Source organism: Pempheris klunzingeri, chromosome 4 (genome assembly GCF_042242105.1).
Source record: "Pempheris klunzingeri isolate RE-2024b chromosome 4, fPemKlu1.hap1, whole genome shotgun sequence".
NCBI lineage: Eukaryota > Metazoa > Chordata > Actinopteri > Acropomatiformes > Pempheridae > Pempheris > Pempheris klunzingeri.
The window spans coordinates 6,368,775-6,396,299 of NC_092015.1; the positions used below are offsets into that span (position 1 = coordinate 6,368,775).

Here is a 27,525-nt window from a genome sequence, read left to right on the forward strand (position 1 = left end):
TGTGGAAACAGAAAAACTGTAAAGGTGTGTAAAGATGGTGGCTTGAGATTACATTTATTCTGGAAAAATAATCTTATATGAGGTAACTCAATTATTAACATCTTGCTAGGACATGAGATATTCGGTATATGACTAAAAATGGTGCATTATTTTTTCATGTGACTTTGTCATTGAGAGTGTCTGCACAAAGCCTACTGTACATTGAGTGTGTGATGTCCTTACAGGTGGGGCGGCCAGCCAGCCGTACTTGTCTTCGGTACGGTTCATGTCCCGGTCAAAGGCGTAGAGCTGACAGTAGCGCAGGTGATCCGTATCCAGGAGGTTAAACTGCCGCCGGGCATAGTGGTAACTCTGATTGTTCCCCTCTCTGGGGAAATCCAGCCACTCAGGATGGCCAAATTCATTCCCTGCGACACAGAGAGTGTTATTAAAGAATGTACATAATGAAGGGAAAGGCACACATTCTCTGTGAATTAGCATACTCTGCTATATGAGGCTCTTCTCAGGTTTTGTGCAATTTTTAACAAGACAAAAAAGACACAGATCAAAAAGACTAGAGCCAGTGACAGTCTGCGACCTTTTCATAACCCCTGCAGAGGTTAGTACTTTCCACATTAAAACAGAGCCACAAAGCTCTTACAACATCTTCATCAACTACAGTGTGCCAACCTTCCTGTCACCCAGAACCCTGCCCTTTCATGAATAAAACTCAAAAAAAAAAAGTCAACACAGGTGAAAACACTGTGCAAATAAATCCCACAGCTTTCATTTGAGTCTCACTTTTTTTCAACAAATAAATGCAAAAATAATTCACCAAATAATTTATTTATATATTACATTTCTCCATAACAGAGCCCATCTCTAAGTCAAGGCTGGAGATGAGGAGAAACTGAAAAGAACTATTCATATTAATGACAAAATTAGGCACAAAAAGAGAGAGTTCTCCAGGAGATCTCTCTTTATTACACTGTTTATTAATTCACACTTATTAAAGCATTATCTAAACTCACCACACACCCACCAGAACCACTGTACTTTCAATGTATCTACTCCAGAACCTTTTTTCATTCTCTTTTCATTTTCTGTAACATCTTTTAATCTTAATTTAAAAGTCAGCAAGGGTTGGAGTAAAAACTTCACTCTAACATCACTGATGAAGAAAGGGTTGCACAGTCGAGATGTACAGTGAAGCAGACTGCAGAAGTGTACCAAACAACAGCCCTGTTGCTACTATGCTGTCACGCCGGGAGATGAGATAATGAATCCGTCATCGGATGTCACGACAACATCATAAAACAACAGCTGCGATAATTGAATTCCCGGCAGAGGAGGAAACACACAGACAAGAGACAGAGGAAGATGCATGACAACACAATACAGGCTAGTTGTTTATTTGGTGCGAAGATCCCCCACCTCTTTGGAAAAAAAAAAAAATCTGAGTGATGGGATAAAGCAGAACAGACAGGGACTGACAGCAGATTCTAATGAAATACATTATGTAGGTGTTAAAGAAGTAGCAAACAATAAGGCATGGGCTGCCGGCAGAACGAGCCTGCTGCAGCACTTGCCGAGGAATTAGGGCAAGAGACATGCAGAGAGAGAGAGAGAGACAGAGAGAGAGGGAGAGGGGGAGAGAGAGGGGGAGAGAGAGAGAGAGAGAGAGAGAGAGCCTTTTCTTGTGACATCTGCATGAATAACAAGCCACCCACACGGCTGAACTTGAAATGGAAAAGGAGAAAATTACACCTCAGACTTGCAACGCTGGCAGTCAAAGGGATTTCTCCCCCCCCCCATGCACTCCACCAAGAGGAATGTGTACACTACACATTCATTGTGCATCTGAAATAATCACATCAAGCACAGTACCGGCTGTACACTGTATTTAGTTAGGGATTTGTGGAAAAAAGTGAAAGATTGTATATTGCACGAGTGTGGCTTCAATTACTCCTCGTGAAAAATAACTTGAATCAAAAGGTCAAAGGGTATTTGCAGGGAGAAAATACAGCGCAAATACACCGTGCCTCAATATATCACACTCAGCATTAGATTTGTATTAATATTCTTAAATATCAAATCATGAATATAGTTTTTCCTCATTCATCAAATTTAAGTCACAACTATTTAAAAAAAAAATGCAGAATGCATGTGACCAAAAATGTTTAGAGGTAATAATTCATATTCTTGCAAATAAAAAAAAAGATTAAAAGTATCATTCACTGTTATATCTAGGCTACATGTAGCATTTATAGGGTAAATCTTAGCTGTAGCCTTGTCAATTGAGGATAACTTGTGCTGTTCTATAATCAACTAAAAAATTCTAATTTATGACTTATTTTTTGTGTTCGTTTGTTTCTCTCAGACTATCATCACACTGTCCTCATGATCAGCACAGTCGGCCCAGTACAGTAAATGATGAATGTCATATTTAAATTTATCGGCTACAAACAGGTAATTCAGCATTAATCGGACCAGCATATTTAGTGGCTGTGTTGGTAACGGGGAGATACACTTTCCACAAATTTGCAGGCTTTCTGCAATGACGGTGCTTCATTATAGATCATAAGATCAGCAAAATGAATCTTTCTAATAGTAAAGTTTGATTTGTTTTTGATTTGTATTTTCAAAATATTGCAGCGCTAGAGGGAAGGTTCACCAAAATCTCTGGGTTCCTTTCTCGTCAAGTGTGAGTCGACACATTAAATTTTACGCCAGCGCAGCAGTTTATTTTTGAGATATGATGGTCACAAATCACAAACAACAAATTGAAGTTATAACGTATTTCCATTAAGGGAGCGTACCATAATACTTTAACAGCACATTGGTATGTTTTAAAGTGTGAGCTAGTTTTCTGGTAAATACAATAAAGTGTTCTGTATATGTCAATGGTGCTTTCATCACCCTGATTATCTGATATTGAATAAAAAGATCAGCTGATGTACTGTAGTTCTGCTTCAGACGGGTTTTATCCTCTATTTCTAGAGATAGCCACTCTGCTTTTGCAGACATAAAACTTGCCTGCACGGAGTGTGCTCAGCCAATTGGAATGAACACTACAGGAGCTTATGTAAGGACAAGTATGACACTGCTCCTCATCTACTTTCTTTACTCCTGTCTAAGTTTGCTCATCAGTGTCACCTCGGTGCAGAGCATGCTGTCATTGGGATCAACAATCAGCCAGAGTGTATGGACCACGTGTCTTCGTCATGAGATGACGAGAAGACAGCAGTGCTATAATTTCTTCCCACATTCACTACGAAGCTCCAGAGTAATCACAGCCAAGCACACTGTACTAGTGTGGCAGTAGTTATGCAAGGCCACCGTCTGTCCCTTCTCCACATCCTTTCTGCTGAGTCCTCCCTTAGCGGATGAAAACAACTCCACGCCGCTTGACAGGCCTGAACACATTCTGCCTTCTTGTCCTTCCCAGTCCAGGATGTTGGTGAGTCAGGCTAGTAAGGCTGGTGAGACTTTCCCTGTGTTTTCAGACCATCAGCACTAACCTTGTGTTTCTCCTCTTTTTTTTTCTGGAGGCCAGCTCCAAGCCAGTTTTCTTCTCTCCAGTGCCCACATAAATCTATGTGTGTGAAGGCATCGTGGCAAGAGTCTCACGGAAAGAGGTTAGGGCTCCCATGAGTTGTTTTTGGCTCCACCTTAACGAGGCAAATGAGCAATTTCATCATAGAAGTTACAGCCGCTGTGGGCCGTGTCACAGCCCTGGCCACAGGTCGGCAGCTGATCTGTCCGGTAGGCATGACTGCCCTCGAGCAAAACGACCATCGTCAGTGCTCTGCTCTCTGAGGGGGACTATCTAATGTGTAAATCTCTCCAGCTACCCAGTGTCTTCACAGCCTCTAGGAAGAATCAGCCCATTTCAAAAGCCTTCATCAGCTGCTCCACTCATCCTCCCTCTCTGCTCAACAACCACACCACCGTACTGTTCAACAAATTTTGAACAAAACACACAATGAATTGTTTATCGTTTATTGAAAGCCTTGTACTGAGCAACACAATGTACTGGTAAGTCTTAGCTACCGCAGGACAAACACTGGGGTATGTGGAAATGATTGACAGTCCCAGGTACTGGGGAAAATTGTTGCAGGCCAGTGGTGCAACAGGCATAGTTGGCCAGCCTGTGCTTGCCTCTCAAAGGTTGCATCCTGACAAGGACAAATGAGTGTGTAAAGGACTGATAACAGCTGTTGTGCAGAGCATGTAAGATGCAGCTGCACAGTCCACCATTTAAAGCTATAAGCCTAAATAAATTTGCTTTTCATGCACCCAAATAGATTTTGTCCAAGTAAGAGATTAAGAAAACATGGTATACAAAACTGTATCTTTGCAGGAGATTATTTCTAACAGACCTGATGGGCAATTTGAGGTTTTTTCAATACTGTATAAAGATAGGTGGTGAGGCCCACAGAGCCTGATGCATGGGCCTCACAATCATAATCATAATACTAGAAAAAAAAACTATACACAGTCTATTATCAACCAGTTTCATAAGGAAAGTATTAAAAAGAGGATTGTGATGAATGAAAGATAAGGACATGCTAGAGTTTGACAACCTTCCTTCAAGAAATATATATTTTTATTCTTATATTTTACAAAGAGAATTACAGCATAAGCATAGCGTTAACTGGATTCAGATAGCATTCACAGGAAATCAAGACATGCCAAGAGGGAGCAACAGCATAAAAGAATACTCTTGAATACTGTGCTAGAGGCTCCTCCCTTTAAGTAGCACCTACAGAATAAGCACCATGATTACCTCAGGGAACTCATTCTCAAGGATAAAAAAATCCACATCCAGCTACTCTTTCGTTGTCGGACGTCAATATGTGATGTTAAATGCATAATTCACTATTTTGGTGAATCTACCCTCAGTCTGGCTTGACAACAGTTCCTACATTTCCCAGAATGACTTTCAACATGCCCCAGGGGAGCGGGCTCTGTGTGTTGCAGTGTGTTGCGTACAGTACGTGTAGGTGAAAGTAACCACAGCAGTATTATACGTTTTTTGGTGAAGTAAAGGTGAGAAATGGATCAATGCAGTGTGTCACATGCAGTCCAGAGTGCAGAAAAGCCATCAGAAAGGTTACTGTACTTCACATGCCAGTGACAACAGATCCATGGAGATGCAAGCTACAACTGCATTAGACAGCACTCATCTATGTGTACGAGGGCTTAGTCTACCCTGAGCTGTGTCCCAATTTCATACTATGTACTATTTCTAGGCAGGCTTTGAGGACACAGCGCATTGATAATGGAAAGCTAAATCTGCTAGATTTGTGAGCGAGCTGTTCATGGACTCTGTTGTGCCAAAATGCATAGTGATAAAAAAGCTTTGCAAAAATCTCACAAAACAAAAAAAAAAAAAGGAAAAGCTGTTTGAAGTTTAATCAGCAGCAGATTTCCAAAATCGAAGTTTGATTGACATCTGTCAGCTCACATCTTGTATCATCTCCAAGCAGAACAGAAAAGTACCCTTATTTCTTTTATAGTGAAAAATTTATATGCATGCTGGATGCAATTAGTATACAATTTGGGTTTGGGAGCTCAGTGTTGCTAACCAGAGAGTGCACCAGGTGATTTCCCTGATTAGTCCCAACGCTCTGGTTAAAGATGTGCTCATCAGTAAAAATGCGGCCATTGGGACCAAAAGTAGCATGAGCACCTAGAGCCTTCCATGATACGATACCTCTGCAGACCAGTGTGGAGAGATTGGTAGCCCTGCAGAAGGTAAGGGGCTGGGGGGGATTTCTTCTTTATTGTCGTTTGCGCTTTAATTTCTGAGCAAACTGAAAAAGATGAAAAAATAGGTTTCTGTCGCTCAGGGTCTGTAGCCTCAGTGATTATGGATAAGTGATAGTTTCATGAATTCAAAAGCTGAACCAACCAATTTTACATTATTTGTTTGCTGATTTTGGAAACAATTTCCTCAGTCAGACTACCATACAAGGTGGCCCATTTATCTCTGCTGTCATTATGACAAACAAAGTCATGTTCCGGTCTGAACTGCTGCCTCATGACCAACTGTTTCTCTATGTGTGACCACCAGGGGAAATAAGACTTCAAGCATTGGTAAGCACAGAGTCTCTTTCTGTCGGCCATCGTGCCAAATTTTGTTTTCACTTTCCCCGCGGGCCATTGTAGCGCTGATGATGCAGAGTAGGTCACCAAATGAATGAGTTACCTGTCAGTCCATGTTACTTAATGTTTACAGCTCTTGGTTTGTTTGGAATAAGTCAGTGTGAAACATAAAAGGAGAGGATGACAGGCGTGAACAGTCAGGGAAAAATAATGGGCATAGCAGTAAATATATAAAATGCTATTCTACTCTGTATTCAATATATTTCATTGTGATGTGTCTTCATCTATTGACCCACACTTGACCTGCAGGAATAATGAAACAACATGACAAAACGTACCCAGAAGTATTGGGTTAACGAGTATGAAAATGTTTAAGTGTGGACTTTTCCAGTAGTATTAAGCTATTCCTTATCTTCTGCTTACTCTGTGAGTGTGTGTGGCATGTGGGGGCAGGGAGGACATTTACACGCATCAACATAGAGAAATACACACGAACAAAGACACAGAGGTTGGAGGAAAAAAACGAAAACTAATCTTTCTCGCTTGAGACAGCAAGCCCAGATACAGGCTGGTGCTTTGATAAGAGCCTTTAAAAGAGCTACACTTCATTAACAGTGTGAGTGCACCGGCCTCTTTTGCCTGCATTTACTTTCAGTTTTCTAATGTTATTATTTTATAAAGTCTAGTGGAGATGATTGATTTCCTGTACAGGTTGATTCAGTGCCCTGTGGAAGCCTTTGACTCTTCTTTTCATTTCAGCTTTAAAGAAACACATTGGACACACCTCTATTAGGTGGGTCTAATCATTTCTCTCTCCTCTACCATAACACAGCTACGTTCCTCCCATATGCCAGCATTAATCACCATGTTAATAACCTTCCTCACAGCTGAAATAAACCAGATAGCACATTCTGTACAAGGATGAACTATGATGGATTCTCACTACAACACACACATACATAAAAATCATCATTTGTGTCTCATAATATATTTGGAGCACAGTTATCGGAGATAAAGGAGTTCTATTCAAGCGTTGTTTATTTAAACAATCATTGATGGATTATTTGAGTTTCCTTTTTTTTCGGACTTAAGTGTAGTCAGATGGGGCAAGAAACACTAGTGGTTAGAGGTTCGGAGTGTAAATAAGCCACTTTATATTGCGTCAAATTGTGCTGAAAAATTGGTCACACGCAGCAAGTATGATCACAGCGGACCCAAGCAATGGGTCTGTAAACTGTGATGGATGTTAACATAGAAGAGCAAATTACTGTTTGAGGTTTGTCTTCTCTTCAAAAACAAGTTTGGCTAACCTGGAGGTGTGTATAAAACCTGAATGACCTGACTACTCATGTTTCTGGCCTCACTGGACTTCTTGCTAGTGATGTTGCAGTTTTGATCTCAGAAATTAGCTTGGCGAGTGGTGAATGTTATTATTCCTGATATGACTGATGGCCAAAACTACAAAAGTAAAACCCCCAAATTGTAAAGAAGCCACAGATCATAGATCATCATCATTAGCCATTCTTTTTAGCAATGCTAGCATAATGGCTTTAGGAATGGCAATGTCTGTGGGTCACTCAAACACTTTGGTGCAGACTGAAAAATCTCATTCGTTGACATTCATGGTTGTAACAGATTAAATCCTATTGACTTTAGTGACCCCCTGACTTCTCCTCTATCACCACGATCAGGCTGACCTTTGAGCATTTGAGTGAAACATACATTCATACCATACATTCGTAGGATAAATTGCAATCACTTTGTTAATTCCCTGACTTTTACCCTTGTGGCAACTTATGCTCAAATTTACAATGTGTACAATATTTTATTTATGACTTTAGCATATTCTAAAAAGCAATTGTTGGCATACTTACACCCATTCAAAGAGTTCAAAATTTTGAAATTTAGTGGAAAGTAATCCAGATTTTATGGTTTCATGTTTAATTTAGATGTCAGCAGTTAAATTGTTATTTTATTGTTATTTAGATCATAAAAATTATGTGCGAAACATCAAAATAAGAAAAAGTTATTTTCCTTTGAGAAGTTGCTCTCATGCTTAAGTGTGGAAAAAATAACTAATACCTTTATTAGATAATGTTGATGCTTAAATTGATCCAATAACGGTATGATTAATGGGGGGCAACCGTGTTTACACAAGGCTATGTCAGACAGCTTTTCAGCTGGCACATCCCATTACTCCTCTACACAGCCCTGCATCAGATAAGGGCCTGACAGTGACACAGTCCCCTCAGTAATTAGCAGCACAAGAAGGAGCCAAGGATCAATGTGTTTTCCATTGGAAGAGTTCTGGCAAAGGAAGATCAATGATAGAATCGGAGGGGATGGAAACGGCGAGAGTCACAGTCACAGACGGCTTCAGATGCAGCGCGAAAAAAAAAAAAAAAAAAAAAAAAATGACTGATGCAATGATTATTTGCACTTGCTAGATTGATTTCTTGTTACTGAGTTAATGGACACTCCAACTCCCAGTTTGCACATTAAATAAGCATTACTGGTTCAACAGCAGTGGTTGGATTGCCTCGTTCATCCAAAACCACAAGCCTAAAAGCACGGTTAGCCCTCAGTGAGATTATCTATTTGAAATATATGAGGAAGCGCTGGTTTTCAATTCACCATCCAAGGCTGCAGTATGATGGTTGCCTGTTGCATTGTAGCACTCCATGAATACAGATTGCTGGGAGAAGTTTTTAGCTCAATAATTTAGACTGTAAATCTGCAAGGTTATCTTAAGTCTCTGTGAGCTCTGAAAGTCAGGAAGTACTAGCGCTTCCATTCTGTCCCTGCTGATGTAATGATAAAACCACTGAGGCGTTTCATTACTGCCATGCCACTTGGCGCTTTAATGTCATTGACACTCCAACATCCTCTACAGTATCCATCCCTCAGCGTTTCAAATGTGGATGCACCCTCTGTCTGCTTGCTTGCTGTGTGGTGTTTGTTATTGGTCATGAGTAAATAAATGGGTTTTTCTGGGCAAGGCACTTCAAATTGATTTGCTTGCTCAAACAATTTGCTCTTGCTCAGCACTGACTAAATGACTCTGCCATCATTGATCCATTGACACGGCATGTCATCTTGGATCTACTTGATTCTTCTTTTTTTCCTTTTCTTGAGCATTTCCCTAATGTTCATCCGATGGCCTGCACTTCTCTGGGCTGAACTTCAGCGCTATGTGTCTTTGTAGATTTTGAAACTCTTTTTAGTTCGCTGATTTGTGTTCTTCACAAAACACTTAACTTTCATCTATTATTACTGTCATCAAAAGATGATAGCACCATTCTTCTAGTCAGTGAGAAAGCAGTTCTCAAAAGAAAACAATACTCCTTCCTGCGTCTCCACAATACTGGTCTCCTCTCCATATCTTCTGCTCTTCAAACCACTGAGGGGTAAACTAAAGTTTGCATTGTGAGTTTGAGTAATTCTGCACACTCTGCTTTAAGGAAGTGAAGCATATTTAGCTTTGATTGTTAAATAATCAAGGGAGATTTTATTTTACTGTGAGCAGCTTTCCTGTATTATAGAGTAGCTCTGCTACGACTACAAAGAAATTCGTCCTTTCTCCAAATGTATGACACAGCACCTGGTGACAAAACCTAACAAGACAACTGATGCATAAAAGTAGAAACAGAAAAGTCAAAACTGACTGAATAGGGATCAGAATTCAATCACATAACTACTCACAGTAAAGAGCTTTCTAGGTCCTCATAACTGCTTCCAGAAATTAGAATAACAGAAAGAGGACAACAGTCACACATGTGATAGACATCCATAAGTTCTTGCAGTGATATTGGTAATAAAAAGCTTCCTGTCCAGACCGGGGCAAACTGCATCAGCGAGAGGAATTATCTTTGATCTAGAGGTTAGAAACTGCTCACAGCCGGCAGTATGAGAAGCAAGCTCACTATTAGGGATAGACTTTTAAGGCAATGAGAGACATGTTTCCACTTAGACTGTATTAAGACAGGTGAAGGACACAGAAGGGATTTACAGATTTATTCTCTGGTTCAAATCTAAAGTGAATATAAATGTAGAATATCAGTATTTATACTTGAAACCTGTATTTCAGCATCATTTTAGTGACTCTAATTTAATGTACTCTACTGGATGATACATTGAAAAGACAAATATATAAGGTGCAGGCCAGTGGGAAGCATGAACATGTATGTTAATGGTACATATGTAAATAGATGGTACATTTTACTACTTAGACAAAACTGTCATCCACATTATTATAAAAATATTACTGGATACAAGTCCTCTGGTTCTGATACTGTTGTTTCTAGCTTTATCGTGGACTTAACAAATACTGCCTAAGAGCAGCTCCTTTAGTCTTTTTTTTCCCACAAATGATACCTGACTTAATGAAATCATTGTCCAATTGGCATCTCAAGTATTATTTTTCCCTCTCTTTATCAACTCTTGATGAGTCTGATGCTGCACTGATTGGCTGAGAGTAAATGTGGCATCAAAAAGCCATGGGAGACAAAGCATCAGGAGCACAGCAGAGTGTGCTATTAGCTATACTTTAGCCAGAGAATCAGATATAATTACTATCAACTGTCCTTCACCTGCCCACATGGGGTCAGTTCTCTGACATCCTGTTCATAATGAGCTGCCCTGTTATGGCTGTCCATCGAGAACAGCTGCTTTGATTGTGCTTCTTTTCCCCCACACATCAATCCACTTAGCAAAAACTCACAGGGTATTTCACTCTTTTTCTCAAGTAAGGGACACCATAGTGAATACTGAGTGACGATGAATCCAGCACAGCCGTTGTTGAAATACTCTGGCTGCTTGGTGCTTGACCGGATCACCTGGTCACCAGGTGGAGCTAAAATGCTGTGGAAGTGTAGGCCGTAACTACATTAAGCCAAGGAGCGGCACATGCAAGGAAACACATTCCCTTCAACCAAGGTCAGCTTTCAGCATCATTAATTATCACTTTATTATCTTTACCAGCAGGCTTCGATAAAGCCATGCCATGGCTCGGAGGATGTGTTGAAAATGAAGAGCATCTCAACACTGACTGAGAATTGGACCCATTTGAAAAAAAAGAACCCATTTGATCTTAGACAGCTTTTGTCCTGTATTTCACCATCAGCTCTGGAAAGTGAGTATTAATGTCAACCGCACTTCAAAAAGGTTCCTTTGATGCTTATCATCAGCCTTGACTCATTGGTGGTGAGCTACTCCAGAGATATATATTCATGAAAGAAATATAACAAATCTAATAACTGAGCACTTTATCCCAGATGGAAAATAAGTAAGACGGGCTACTTCATGTTGTTTAAAGCCTTTATGAATCAGCAAATATTTACTTATAATCTGATTGTTGGTCTTACCCTGAAACCAAAAAAGACACACTGACTTGCTGTACAAAAATAAATACCACTTTTTAGCACAAAAGATAACACCCTGAACAGTAACATAAATGAACACAGTAGCCCATCAATTAAAAATTTATAGTGAAGCCTGTTTCTGCCTGTTGTCCGTGGAGGACTTGGATGGACAGGAGAATAAATGCGGGTTTATAGCTGTTCGATCAACACTCAGGAATTGTTGTGTCTGCCTGAAGGGAGAGGTTCAAACTCACAGTTCATGAGAGGGCTCTGAAGCGATTCTCCCCGTCTCTTTTAATAAAAAATGAAGCAACCAGATGGCCACTGACTCATAATCATGACCTTGATTATATATTAATATGACCTGGTCATATGATTTTATTAAGTATGGTATGATGATATGACATGTAATGTGATGTAGTTTGATACACTGCGTCCTCTGTGATGTGATGAATGATGTGAGAGCTGAATCCACATGATTACACAGCGCGCACATGATGAGCTAAATCCTTTGCCCTCTGTAAATTCTCTACCTGAATTTTGAATTGACACGTGTAAATGAAATTCATTCATCCAAAAATAAGGCTGCACAGATGATGGCTTTATTACAGATGAATTCTGCAATTATTGACTTAAAATTAATTTATTAGTTGTTTGCATTATAAAATGTCGGAAAGAAATGTCCATCACAGTTTTATAGAGCTAAAGGGGACCTCACAGGACACCAGGAGAAAGGTAATGAGGGTAATACAATATTTCTCATTGGCTGCTTAATATCATTTATTATAGTACACAGTATAATTTATAGATAGCTGTGCAGGTAACTATATTCTCTGTGTGTTATCATGATGACTCACCCATGAAGTTGAGGTAGCCTTCTCCACCCAGACCATGAGTGAGGAGGCGGATCATCTTATGCAGCTGCATGCCACGGTCAATGACGGGAGTCATGGGAATCATGGTGCTCATGTTGGTGTACATCTCCTTGTCCATCAACCAGAAGGCCAGAGTCTTATCCCCAACAAGAGCCTGGAAAGGTGGGTTATATTTTATTAACCGCAAGGAGATACTGCAGATAACTATGGAAGTAGGATCTTGTAGTTGTAGTGTGATCTTGAAGTAGGATATTGTAGAAAACAATCTACCTGATCGTGACTTTCTGCATAGGCTATGCATTTCTCTCCATAGCGCCTGTTGGTCAGCGTGTGGACGATATTGCCCACATTCCAGTCCTCATCCTTTAACTCCTTCAAGATCTACACAGTGACAGAGAGGGGTTATTGAAAAAGGGTATGATAGATGTGTAGCTGAGAGATCCGTTCGCCTCTGACTGATGTCTAAAGCTCAAGTTTTCAGCTGTGGCAGTATTTCTACCTTTCTTAAGTTTTCTCTGGGTTACACTTCTTTCTCAGATCAATCTCTGTTTTGACATCTCTATATCCGCACTGTGAGTTATGTCTACCTTTGAATGGCGGTAATGGAGTTTTTAATAACTTCACTAGAGCCCATGGGTAGTAAGGCATCAGCTCCCCCCACCTGAGATGGGCAAGGTCAGAGCCTCTCATCCAAACGGAGGGATTCAACAATAAATCCAACCATGGAATCAATGCCCTGCCAGTGGCCTGCCTTCATGCACACTTCCTGCCAAAGGAGTCATTTTCAGAGGTCAGAAAGAAACGGGGGGCCACCAAAAGATGCATCTCGAGCACATGAGCCCACACAGTGCTGCTATACAGTCACTATAACTGGTCCTAATCACTCAAAGTTACACAAGCAAAACAGGAGCACAGGCCACAGTAAAGATAACCATGAAGACGGTAGTGGGTACAGAGATGATTCCATAAACAAGAGGGATGCTAGAAAGCCACAGTATCAATATCATTCCTAAGTGGAAAAAAGAGAGTTTATGCCCTCCAAGAACCCTTGGTGATGGACATGCAGCCTGTCTGATTGGTGGGGGAGGTGGCGAGCCCATCTCAGTGACAGGCTGAAGTCTGCTCGGAGGAATTGGCTGTGACAGCTGATTGACACGTCAGGAAACCTTTATATTACTCTACAGAGCCATAATCCTCTGAGTAAAGAGAGTAAATTGTGGCGATCAATACGTCTGAGATGAACTGGCTGGTCCACCTAAATAGAGGCTATCCCGCTCTATATATCACCATCTGTTCACATCCGCTCCTCTTCACCTTAGCCTTGTGTGGCCATATTAGTCATTGCCAATGCCACCACAGAACCTCAGCGAGGCACTTGTCATCTACATGTGCTAAATTTTCACACCTTTTAACTCCCTCTGAGTTCAGTGCGTGACCTAAGATCCTCAAGCAAAGCCACTCCGGCTCTTCTTTGGTTTTAGCTCAGCATCAAAACTGCCCGGGCCCCTGGTGCAGAAGAAGTTGCATTCTATTATCAGTGTTAACAATATTAGAACTAGTATTAGTGTCTTATTCTTAAATCACAAGCCAACAAGATAACTTTTGATAATAGATTGCTTTCACTCATCACAGCTGCCAGGTAATCTAACGTCCACCCGTGTTTGTTCCATGAAAATTTTAAATGGATTTTAATAGTATTCAAATAATTTGTATTTAAGCACCACATAACATTGTTTTAAAAGAAAATGCTGTTTAATTTATGTAGTTGATTTGCTTTTGTTTTGGAATGTTAAACCCTTTATTTTTAAACTCTCTTATTATCTACTCTATTTAGTCACGAGTGTTCAATGTTATGGACAAAAACTAAATTTGAAGCCACGTTTAGGCACATTAAGACATTGTGGTAAAAGACAGTACAATAAACAGTACATACAGCACAATATAAAGGTGTAAGAAATGATGGGAGCCAAGGGCAGCTTATACACACTTGTCTCCAATATATTAAAAGGTAAAAGTGTACATAGTACAATCAAAGAATGACAAGTATGACAGAAAGGTCAATAAAGAGTCAGTGGAATCTGAGTGGAGGCTTTAAAGATTGAAAAAACTAAGACAAATATAAGGTAGATTGTCAGGTTCACAAGGAAACATAGACATAACCAAAAGTGAGAAAAACACAAACCTGAGAATAAATCAATCCATCACATTAATCATTAACCAAGGCTTATGGGTCATACTTACCAGGTTAATATTCACAAGATTTTCATCTAAGTGAAAGTATTTTGTTGAGGCAGCATGTGTTAGTGGCAGCCAATAACACAATACCATAGTTTAAAAGATATCTAAACTGACCAGCAACACAAACTTTAAAAAGAATTTCCCTCCAGCAGCTGAAAAAAAAAAATGCAACACCAGCTGAAAATAAATAAATCCTCTAAACGCTGGCCCACCAGCTCCAATGCAAAAGCTTTAACAACTGAATCCGCAGGATATTCCCCTGAGAACATCCCGGCCGCCTCCTCATCCACGTACAATCAGACACTTTGCACTTCCTTATGAATCATTACAATTCAATTCAACCGCAAAAGTGGTCTGGGAGCAATTAATCTGGGAGTGGGACTGTCGGAGCGGAGACAGGAGTGACTGGGTTGACGACTTCCCTACCACCAGCTCACCCACATCAGCCCCGACCAGCCGAGCTTCCTGGCACCACTGACACTCCACTTCATCAATGATAATGAGCAGTGCACAAATCTTACTTTACAAGCCTGCTGTCAGGAGCCAACCAGAGTGCCCAGATTAATTAGGCAGAGCCAGAAATAAAACTTAAAAAAAAAAAAATCTAGCAGTGCAGGATGAGGTCATCCCACTGCCACTGACATGCTGTGGCTGATTCAGGAACCTCTCTGGCACCATCGCATGGAGCTAGGAAGGGCTCCGAGGTAGGCATGTGTTTAGTGTAAAGCTCGTGTTTTACATGTGCTGGCTGGCCTGAGCATCCTGTCTCTCCTGTCCTTGCAAACACAACTACAGGAAATGTGTTTGAGTTTGTGTTGCTATGGGGACATCCTCTCTACGCGCATGCAGTGCCGCCCACAGAGATGAGCAGGGAACGAAGGCGTGCAACTCGCAATCCCATGGATCAAGCTAATGCCTCCCTATCTTTATATTTTTACAGTTTTGGAAATTATAATGAACTTTCTGCCTACGCAAATATCTCTGCGAAAGGCTTCACTCAGCTCAAAGACACTCCTTAGCTCACCTCACAGTTTTCCTATAAAAAGCCTTGCAGCAGGAACCCACACCGTCTAAATCTTATACATCCAGTTAACACTGTACAAGGGACACCTCAGAGTGTAATTAGCTAATAAAATAGAGCAGGCTGAAGCTGAAATGCTGCCATTACAAGAGGTGAGAGGAAGGTGACACCGGCCAAGGGGGTCAAAGGGAGTGGGTGCCCTTTGAAGGCTGACGATGAAGCCGCTGACATGTTTACGTAAATAAGCTGGAGTCCGTCATTGCTCGCCAGCAGTTGTATTAATTGAAAGTGTAGTCCAGTGTGATGGACAGTGCAAAGTATGTTGACTGGAAATGGATTTTTCCTCTGAACCTAATGAGGAGAGAGCTGTGCACACTGATATTTTCATTCAATTAAAATAAATGGAGGAACAGAAACAAAAATCAGGACAATTGATTCTGAGGTCATTCAAGTTGAAGAGCTGAGAGAAGCGGAGGGATGCCAGAGAATTCTCTGCATCGCCTTCTCTTATCCAAGCTGTGACCAGCGAGCCCTCTACCTCCTCCGCCTCTAATTGTTTCAATTACATCTCAATCTATTGTAGCTGGAGGGAAGGGTGCTTGTTAAATTAGAGGGCTTTTGTAACATTATCCATTAGGAGTGACAGCATTTTATGGTCATAATCAGATCGAATCACCCAAACTTGTGCTGTGCGCCTTATCTGGTCCTCTCATTAGGATATCTTAATTTTTCACAGCCTGTTGGTCCTAACAGCCTTCTGCAGCCAGTAAATGAGTCATATCAATCAGTCATGCTGAGGACGAAACACAGCGTGAGGCCCCGCTGGAGGAACTGAGAGAGATTCATTCGTGCACACATGTGAATCTATAAATAAGCTCACAGCCCTGTTGCTCCGACTCTTTGTCTCTCTTTCCTCCTGCCTGTCTGTCTGTCTCTCAGTCTGTCGTCCTGAATGCCCGCTCTCCCCGCTCCATGTCTCCTTCTCTGCAGCACATACCTCACTGGAAGCTCCACTTCAGTCCATTCAAATCCCTCCCTAATTGACACTCTGTGAGAGGAGACAAGGCTAGCCCTGAGTGCACTTCACTGACTATACCAAGGCATGTTCATATGAATGCTTCCCTGCACAGAAATACATGAATCTCACTGCTCACTTGCTCTCCTCCAGCTTTGCGATTCATGTGGCGTCAAGTCTCCTCAGGGGAGGAAACAAATTTAATTGAAAAAATGCAACCAGAAGAAGTATCTAAACGAATATTGCATTGCAAGCATTATTGTTTGAGAAGTAAAAGCAGCAACAACCTCTCCAGAGGCGTCCGGAGGATAATCCTGTGGAACCTCTGGTTACCGTGGAGCAGGCTGCGTCTCAGCAGTACAGCAGTGTCTGCCGCACAGCTATTGCAAGTATCACAGAGGAAGGTCAGGTCTGGGACTCCCTCTCTATCCCTCCCCTTCCCCCCCACACCTCCCTTCCTTTGCCCCCCTTCTCCTCCCTCCATCCTCACTACAGAGTAAAACCCACCGCTGTGAGAGACAGACTTGATTAACGATGCATAGACTTCCCCCATCGAGAAACACAAGAAACTGTAGTGCAAGAGGTTGCATGCGGTGCTGAGGTCACACACTCTGCTTTGCTTTTTCACCAAAATATGAGTAAATATAACTTTCAGTGTGGGCTAGAGGATAAAAAGGCACAGGTTTTCATGAATCTTACAACAGATAACCTATTTAGGCATTCTGCAAACAGCATTTTCCTTCAAATATCAAACAAAAAAGGCCTCTACTTTCTCTAAACATGCACAAATACACACACACCAACAATCCGCATTCATCCACCAGCCAACCAAAACAGACTGACACATCCCCCGGGATAACCTGCTGTCTGTCTGCTTTCCTACAAATGTACTTTCTGAAGTAATATTTGCTGATTTCATAAAAACACAGCAGCATACTAACAATGAATGGGTGGCATTCTTTATTAAAATAAGCTTAGGGGAAACAACAAAGGGACATAGAAAATAAATGAATGGTTATGAATTGATTCCAAGAACAATAAATATATCCAAGTTCTCCAGAAGAGGCAAACATTCTTCTAAAACAAGGTTGACAAAAGCTTTCTGAGAGCGTGTCTGCACATGTACTGCAGGATGTGAAGATGTCGCTGCCATCAGGATCGACAGCCAGACAAACAAAAAGAACTTTAGAAATAACTATAATAACCTTTATTTATCTCTGATGGATGGCCAGGAATGCACAGCTCTTTTCCTGTGCTACTTGGCTTCAACATCACACTGTTATGGACTTTCATACCTGATGGCTGCACAGTTATAAACAATGTTTTCCCATTGTGGGCCATTAAGTACTTTCACAGTGGCAGTTTGGGCTGAAGTGCCGTGCTAAAGGGTGCTTCAACAGTTGTTGTGGAAGGACGGAGAGCATTTGCCGCCCAGATTTTCCCATCCAGTCTGAAGCAGCGCTGGGTGGTAGCACATCCCTGGCTGGTGTTATTATCCTTGCCAGTGACAATTAGTGAGAGAGGACTCACTCAATTTTAGTAGTGACATTAAATATGCAAGTTGTTTTTGTAAAATTCAATTCACTCAAAAAATTTAAGATGCTGTTTTTGTTATTGTCCTATGTAAATGCTACATCTGACTGAGGTATCTATAAATCATGTCCCATCACTGTCGTCACATTTATTTTCTCACAATTTGTGTGGTAATGATGCATTTCGTCTGCTAAATCTAGTGTTACAACTCTCATTCAGAGCCCAAAAATAATCCGTGTCCCTCAGCGTAAATCACTGTAAATGTTCAAGTCCATCATGTTTGCCTGAATAAAATGCTGATGTCAATTATGTATGAGATGTAGGAATTAAATACAGAGAGCAGTGAGAGAGTTTTCTGTTTAACGTTGTATGTGCTGTTAACTAAAGCCACATTTAAATGGTTTCTTAATATTTACATTCAAGGTTCAACAAGCAATTTTGAGCTGCCAGTTATTCTAGGCTACTGTTTGTAAAGCCACAACCATAAAATGATCACATAGTGAAATATTTTTAATGCTAGTCAAGTAATGGTTATGATCATAATAGTGTAATGTGACATTTTGACATGACTTAACATTATAAGCAGACTAAAAATATACTGCATATGAGTCCTGAAAAACAAACACTTAACATCCTTTGTATGTGCCAATGCAGAGGCAGTTTAAGGCCTTTTACTTCAGCGGGTGTTTTTATGAACGTTTTTATGTTTGAGTGTGTACACATTAGCTACATTTCTGTAGCTGGAAGATAGCAGAGCAAAGAGATGGACCTTATATCGAAAGGCATGACTGATGGTGACCTTCAAGAAACATGGGAAATACTGAAAAATTCTGGCAGCAAGAAAACTGGTCTGCCCGATAGGCCATTTACCCACAAGACTTCCTGCCTCAAAACAAGCTTTTCCTCAGTAGAGTATGACCAGAACTACACTTAATAAGACAACGTAGTGAAACATCCTATAGTAAGAAGAACTACTGACAAATTGACATTTAACAAAAAAGAAACTTTTTATGGAAATAATAAGCGCACACGAGTACAATGCAATAATCAATAAATGAATAGATTAATAAATCAATTAATTAAGATTAGAAGCAGTTGGTACACAGCACCCCCCACTCACCACTTTAAGTCTTCTTTTTTTATTTTCATATTTTGTTTTTAGTTAAAGATTATTCATTTCTCCTTTAGGTTTTCAAGTTCATTACATTCCAAGTCAGATTTTATCTGTAAGTAAAGCAAAGATCTCTTTTTGTGGACCAACACAACAAAACTCTATTCAGAGTTTTCATGATTTTAAATGAAAGTTTGGCATTGAAGAAAATATGCACACGCACACACACCTCTTTCAATTTGTTTAGCAAGATAATAAAGTCTTGACAAATGAAGACATTTATTTAAATTTCACTATAAAAATTTTCAAATTTATTAAAGCTTGAAAAAGCATCAGAGATCTGGTGAGGGAATTTATCATTCATGAATGTCCGGATATTAGGACTATAGCCTGTCATGCTCTGTTGCCATTTCATTAAATTTATTCATGGAAATTCCATCATTTCACTTAAAAATTATATTTTATATATTTCTTCACAGCTTACTGTCTCTAGCGCTAGAGTAAGAAATAATTGCCCATTTTCCTTTTTTAATTCTGAATGGCATATGTGCTTAAAATTGTGTAGGGTCACAAACCTGCTCGATCAAGAATTTGTTGTTGGGAAAGTTATGTTTCTGAAATTCAGACTGACTCTTTGGGAAAAATCAACAGAGCATTAAGTTCAAACAGAAGGATAACCGTTGCTTTGACATCATTATAAAAAGCCACCTCAAGGACACATATTTCAGACTGAATAATGAATCAGCGTGAAATGTAAAGGTGACTGCCAGCCTATTCAAATGTTCCACTTCAGAAAAAAAACATCACAAAAGGAATTTCAGTTTGGATCAGTGACTAGACGACCTTCATGTTAACATTATTAAAGCTCGTCTTTCTTTTGCATTTATTGCTTTTATTTTCAATAATATATTATATTTATTCATAACTCTGCGTTTGAAGGGATACATAATGACCTTCCCATCTGCACAGCAGGTAGGATTAAGGAGGAAAAAAAGAAAAAGAAATTAGCACCGCTTTAGAAAAAGCACAAAGACCTTCTTCAGTGTGATAAAAACCCCTCGCAGCTCCTGGTGAAAAAAAAAACAAAAAAAAACAACTCAAGTGCAGAGTCTCTTCACAAGAGAAGAGACTTTAGAGCACTTTTACCGTAACAGCAGGAAAAATCCAGAACATTCATGTGATCGGTTTATATTTGTGACTGCGTCTGCAGCACAAGTTCGAAGAACTATTCACTTTTATCTTTTTAATGGAAATAGTATACTGATACATTTTATCATCACTTTAATCCTTTTTTGTCCTCACAGTCAGTAGTCTGTCTGGTATTTCACTGGTTAGAGCCTTGCTTTATAAAAAGGTTTTTACTATTCTACTCTGTTTTTTGCATTTTCAATTGTTTTATGTAATTTTATATAACACAGTTTGAGCTGCCTTTTAGGTGTGATGCAATAATATTTAAGCTTTCTGGCCACAGGTTCATAAGAACAGTGTGAAATTGTGTGATATTACTGAAACAACAAACTCATTTACTTAAGTAATGTAGTTGCAGTTGAAAAAAATAAATGAATCAATTAATAAATAAATAGATAAATAAATCCATAAATAAATGTGTAATTTAATTCATGGCTTGGTAAAGTTTGTCACCTATAAACTAAGTAACCAGAGTAGCACATGATGCAGTACTAACACCTCTTAACGTAATGCAATCTAATTCAAAAATACCACTAACTTACAGCACTTACCACATCAGATAAATACCTCATAAAACCCACACAACAAAAACTGAACTTTGTAAGCTTCACAAAAATAGGGCCGGGATCATTGTACTGAACTGCATTGAACTACATTCTTCAGGCTGTGGATGTTCTTGTCGTTGTGTACTGTAGAGTAAACAAGACGTTTTCTAAGGATGTAAGTCAGTCCATTATGTTACCATTGTATACCATTTCTCCTTGAGAATGTTGCATCTTTTTTGAAGGTGTATCAAGCCTCCTTGTCCATTAAGGTTACACTAGAGCACAACAGTGTGCGGCTTCTTCTAGGAAAATACGGAGCAAAATCCTTGTGTCACTGTATTGCTACACACATTTTACACTTGAAAGCTTCTTAAAAGGCTCAAAAGCTCAGCAACAGGCTCAGCTGTAATATAGCACAAGAGTGTTTAATGCCTCCTAACATGCCCTGTCACTCCTTTTGTCTTTCATCCCTGTTTTGAAAGCAAACGCTGTCAGTTTCTCTCTACTGTATTTGTGGCTCGTACAGAAGTTCCTGTGCAAGCACAGGCCTACGGTGTCTGTAGACATTTCTGGGGACGAAAAAAAAAAAAAAAAGAGAAGGGGTGCAAAAAAGAGGTAGATTAAAAAGACATAAATCATCTTACCTGAATCCACTTGTCAGGAATGGCCATAGCAAGTCGGTAATCAAAACCAAGTCCTCCCTCCTCCACTCCTCTGCAGAGAGCAGGCATCCCTGACACATCCTGCAGAGAAGTCACACTATTTCATATCACATTCTCCCTTTGTGTGCACAGGTTTCTTTCTCAGTAGTCAGCCAAGATCACATCAATAGCACTACACAGCTCACATATTCAGGGCTGACAATCCTGTACCACAGGCAAAAAAAAGAGTGACATCCCATTTCCTCTTGGATTACTTCTTAATTACGCCAATGAATGCGTAAGTAAGCTAGGCCTAACTAATAAGTGCTTTTAATTAATAATAGCTGTGGGCAGTGTCGTTGCAAAACAAGAGGATGCTGAAGGTGTGTGTGGTTAAATGTGTTTTTACCTCTGCAACGGTGATGCAGTCAGGATAAAGGGTATGAAGAATGTGATTGGCAAGCATCAGGTAAACCAAAGAGTCCTCGTCCACCTGTAGGCCAAAGTACTCACTGTAGTCCCCTGAGAAGCCTGAGCCTGAGGAGTAAACACCCACACAGTCAACACTCATCATGTTTTCCTCCCAAACTTCTAAAATCCTTCATTCCTCAGCTGTTTGTTTAACTGCAAGTTCTGCTTTACTTCATATCTTCAACACATTTCTGTACAGTCTTTAATATGGAGACATAAACATAATTTCTAAAGCCAATTTTCAGGCTCACTCAGGTTCCAAACTACTACAGAGACATATATCATTGATTCATTATCTGCTGCAGAAGTTACACAGTAAGGTGCCACTTTAGAGATTGTAAAGTAGCACCTACGGTACTTGTGGGATACTCAAAGAGATTCATAATAATTATACACATCCCATAGGCTGTGTGACAGCAACTTCAGATGACTATGTGGATTCTTTCTTGTGAAGTACTCTTTTCGATATACATTTACGATCTCCGTCTTTGACATAGAACATTCTCAAGATGCATTTGGTGTGTGTGATTGTTGTGTGTAATTAGGACGCCTGCCAAACATGTTGAGTGCGTTTCCTTGCTATAAAACATTTGCAAAGCTGAACTTTTAATACGTTTACATGTGTATTAACATTAGCTAACAGTCTTCTTCTATCCCCCCTACTAATACTAATTCTTTTGCCAGCACATTGCTGTGTTTCTTAGCTTGAAATCTTTGCTCGATTCAATTGGCTCTCCTGACTGAATAAATGCTAAAACTCCATCCAATCAGGCGACATTGTAGCATGTGAAATTGCACACTTCACTCAGACGATTGCCGTCATTTGAAATACTGTAGAGGAACCAGTCAGGCTCAAGTTTAGCGACTATTCTTTCTATGAGTACCTCATTTTTTAATTCATGCAATAAATATGTTTTTCACCCATCAACATCTATTTAAAAACATCATGTTGGAAATGATTTTCATTCCGAGCCTTTTGAAAATTTTCTAATTTGGAAACAGTTTAAGTGATTAGGCAACAGCTACCGTTTGTGGCCTTGTGTTTTTTTTTTTAAATTGTAGATGAGAAATTTCACCACATGATGGGCATCGATCAAAACCTCTCAACAAAACACCTATCAACCTTATTCTTTAAGCTTCTGGAGGCCGTGATGCACACTCCACTGTGGCTTCAAAGGTAGAGGAGGATGACATGCTTTACAGACACGACACAGTCCTCAAATGAGAAACAAGATGCACACAAAGAAGCCTTACCGATGCCATGGTGATGGTACAGCATGGAGGTAATGCCATCAAACCTGAAGCCGTCAAAGCAATACTCCTCCATCCACCAGCGCAGGTTTGACAGCAGGAACCGCAACACTTCCCAGCTAGCAAAACACACAGACGGGCACACACACACACACACACACATACACACACCCAAGGTCAGATAAACAAGAAGCTGTGAATTATTCACACATCTCATCATGCACTTTAGGTACCAGAGATTAATTTTCACCGCTACAGGACATTCACATATTGATAACTAAAGCTCCATTATGTGAGAGATGGAGTGTCAGTGACAGGCGATGGTGTTTTCATTAACTACACCACAGAGGGGACGCCGTCTTTCACGTATCCAGTTGTCAGGATGAGAAATCAGTGACTTGCACAACAACTTTTCCGATTTCCATCAGACTACTTGCATGACCACTGGGCAAGCATTTAGTATAGCCGGGCCCATCCCCGTGTATTTGAACTGATAGGATTTCATGCTACACTTGGGTAAACAAACACCATGCAGGGGGATTGAGTCCCCTCTCCTCAGGATAAGATAAATCATACGCTTCTACTCGCTTTGGCTTCCACCTTCAACATACGACGAGCTCCTTCTGTCCTACAAGCAAGAGCGCAAATGTTCCAGAAAAAAAATGGGGGAAACCAACAAACCATCTGAATATAAAATCCTAATTTGTGGCTGTGTTTTATTGCCCCTGATGTACTACAAAGCATGCAGATGCTCTCTGTGCCTGTTGGCTGGACTGTGTTGGTGGAGGCTGGAGGAGGTGGATTCCATAAATGGCCCCAGCGCCCGTTCCTGACTGAGCAATGGGAGAGTCATCTGGATCTGAACAGCCACTCAAGGCAAAGTACACTACGCACCTCACCTCTTTCCATTCAGTGACATGTTGCCATGGAAACATCAGTTAAACCTCAAGATCCGGTTGTCTCTATGCAGTGTGCGTAATGAGCACCAAATGGAACATTGTACACATGGATGCCATGTTTGAAAGCAGCAGAAAAGCACCGCTGAGTATGTGTATGTGTCGAGAGTACTTGTATATAAACATATTTATAAACCTATGATATTTTCTATTTTCATGATAAATTGGTATCTATGGTGTGTCTGTAGTAAAAGTAAACCAATGAGTTTTTTTCACACCAACCTCTGCTGAAACATACTGTTTGGGGTTTATTCACCTAAAACTGTAATTAATCATGATGCGCTACACTCACTGGGTCGCAGTACTGCAGTTGTGTTTTAGAAAAAGGACATTTTAGTGGCATATTTGATTTGTAACCCTTAGAGACTGAAGTTCTTTGTTTGCATTGTAATGTTATATGTAAGAAATACTGTCAGTTAGTTAGTTAGGTAGTCTGTCACCATTGCCAGAGTGTTTCTGCCGTGTTAGAAGTCCATCTGGGCTTGGCTCTTCATGTGCATAGCAAAATTATTAAGATATCATAACACACAGTGGCTGGACTGGCTTCAGTCTGTCAAGTTTGGTGAAGTCTTACTTGCAACGGTCATTAAAAGGCAGTAAAAACAAACATTTAAATATTTATCATCCCTGTCTAGAGAAATAAAATGGAGTGACCTGCACAGCATGCAGTTGAGTAAAGTTTTACTGTACGGCCGAATGTTTAGTAATTTGCATTCTTAAAAAAATTTTAATGTGATATTGAATGAAGTTTTCTTACTTTTGGAACATAACTGTGAAGTTCTGATTTCCTTTCAGCTCTCCATATCTACAGGGGCAGCATATAAACTTTACACAGACCCTGCATTAGAAAAGTTATATAGTGAATTTCATTTGTTTTCTTCCTCCAGTTGTGACACCACACTGAGGGGCAGTTCAACATTTTTTGCTTGAATGATGCAATTGCATCATGTCAAAAGGTTGGTCAAGCAGTGAGGAGTCCCAGATTCATGCTTCAGCAACACTTCAATAACATCTCAAAACCACAAAAATCCATTTAAACACTAGACAATTCTTGTTCGCAATGAGACGATGTCTCCTGTTTAAATCCTACCACTGATTCATCTCCTGAATGTCCCAACATTAAATGCTAAGGATTACATCATCTATGGCAAAAGACAAAATCCCAGATTTTTTTGCCCAAGTAAGCCATGACACAAAATACATTTAAATGCGTTGCCTTCTGTGCTCCATTCCTCAGGGATGACCAACCTCGGCACTGTTTGACAGGTGTGAAGCTGCATGTTACATCGGCGCTTCTTCCTTCCCTTGAGGAAGAGCACGGGGGAGCCTGGTATGATCCGATATAGCAGCCTGGATGGGTGGTCACGCAGACCCTGTGATAAATAGATTAGGTCCTCCACTCCACTGCGCAGAGCCAACAAAGGCTCAGACACAATGTATCCTCACGGGATGGAGATAATAGCCAGTGAGAGCCAGAGGCCCAAGATGAAACCATACTGCCACATTAGGACCCACAATGCCATTCATCATCAAGTCCAATTACAGTAGGAAAGTAGATCTCTATACCAGATGCAATACACTGCTTATCTATGCAGTTCAATGAAGTTATCACTCGGCCTGTGGTGTTATTACAAAACCAAATTGCATATTACACTGTCCTCATGCTAAAACTCAGCAATGACAGTGAAACCTGGTTAGAGAGCACTAATAATGTAAAGCTCTAATATAGCTGCTTGTAGGGTAAGATAAGGCAATCTATCAAATGCGCTGTTGTATTACCAGCAAGCACACACTGCTACAAAAGTCACTACATGTGATATCACATCAGCTTCAAGTTTAGCTGCTCCTTAGAGGGGCCAGTTTCCACCTCCGGCTGAGCATGACTGTGACCTGTATTATGGTATTTATGTTCTGTTGCAAGCAGAGCAGATATCAAAACATGCTGTTTTTCTAGGAGTCAATTTTGCATAAGGGTTCAAGGCAACTTGTCGTGATGGCAGAGAGAAAGATTTAAGTCCCTGTTTTCACAACATCACAGGTAAGCTGCAGATAAGACCAAATAAATTTAAGAAGCTGACAGGTCATTCCACAAGAAGTGTGATGCTCAAACAACGACGCTAGACAGCCTGATGGATGGTGTGCATTTGTTGGACCAAAAAGGACAAATAAGGTGGCTCATTTAACGCATTTCAAACTTTTCTCCAATCCCTGCAGCCATTAATGCGTCCAGGAGAAAGACACTGACAGGAGTGACACCTGCAATAAATTCAAATTTCTTGGTTGAAGCTTGATTTATTTATCCATTCAGTCACGGAATTATTCATTCAGCTTGTAGATACATTAAATGCACATATGCACAGTAGAACCTTGAAGGATATGACTTGCTGATGTTGTGTAATGTCTTTTCTATTACTTTTGTGTTTAACGGCAGACATTTTAATCATGTTTAACTCTCACATACCCTTTCATGAAATAAACTGCAGTCTGGTAAAACATTGTTCAATGAGCCAAACAGCACAGCGTGTGTCTTAAAACACAAATACGTGCTCTGTGCTGGACATGTGCAAGAAATGCATGTTTATACTTTGTACCACATTGTTAAGCAGGCTTCCAGACAGGCTGGTGATACTGGCTGCCTCACAGGGTAAACTCTCATCTAGCTGTCTGACAGACTGTCCCTGTATTGCTGTGCTTTGTGTCAGATATCTGCCATTTGTCTGGCATTCTTTAGGCTGCCTGGCAGGTAGCTGCTTTTGCTTGTCATCCTGGGAGGGCTATTCTGCTGCCTGTGAGACTGTTTGTACAGTACGTTTAGCAACCTGTAATTATTATCACCTTGCATTTGCTGCCTTTCAGAATTCAATTGCAACAGTTTTCTCCAATGGACCATACTTTTAGTGGCAGACTATCTCTGAAGTAATATGTTGTCTTTAATTATCACTGAAGTGATTTAAATAATATGACCAGTCTAACAAAGAAAGCCAAAAGCACATCTATTCAGTTAACTAGCTAGCTGGATAACATCAATATCACGTGTTGCAATGTGCAGACTACATGGGACTGGTTAATGACAAAAAGAGGTAGAATAGAACTTGGCAGCCAGTCCTGAGGGAAGGTGCAGCCCTCCAGGCTTTACTGAGGGGATAACAGTCCCTGACGATGGCAGAGGAGAAGAGGGGGAACAATCCACAGAAATCACTAGTAGTAGTTATATGGAATTCTGGCCAGTT

The 27,525-nt window shown here is 40.3% G+C and overlaps 1 protein-coding gene across 1 annotated transcript in view; it reads right to left on the minus strand.

Annotated features, from left to right (window-relative positions):
* Positions 1-27,525, minus strand: part of gbe1b (glucan (1,4-alpha-), branching enzyme 1b) — a 76,999-nt gene that overhangs the window by 24,901 nt on the left and 24,573 nt on the right. The window contains exons 8-13 of the mRNA XM_070829024.1: positions 23,343-23,458; positions 22,027-22,154; positions 21,621-21,719; positions 12,596-12,706; positions 12,308-12,479; positions 223-407 (exon numbers count right to left, since the gene is read on the minus strand). Coding sequence (XP_070685125.1) covers positions 223-407; positions 12,308-12,479; positions 12,596-12,706; positions 21,621-21,719; positions 22,027-22,154; positions 23,343-23,458 — 811 coding nt within the window. The remainder of the gene's footprint in view (positions 1-222; positions 408-12,307; positions 12,480-12,595; positions 12,707-21,620; positions 21,720-22,026; positions 22,155-23,342; positions 23,459-27,525) is intronic.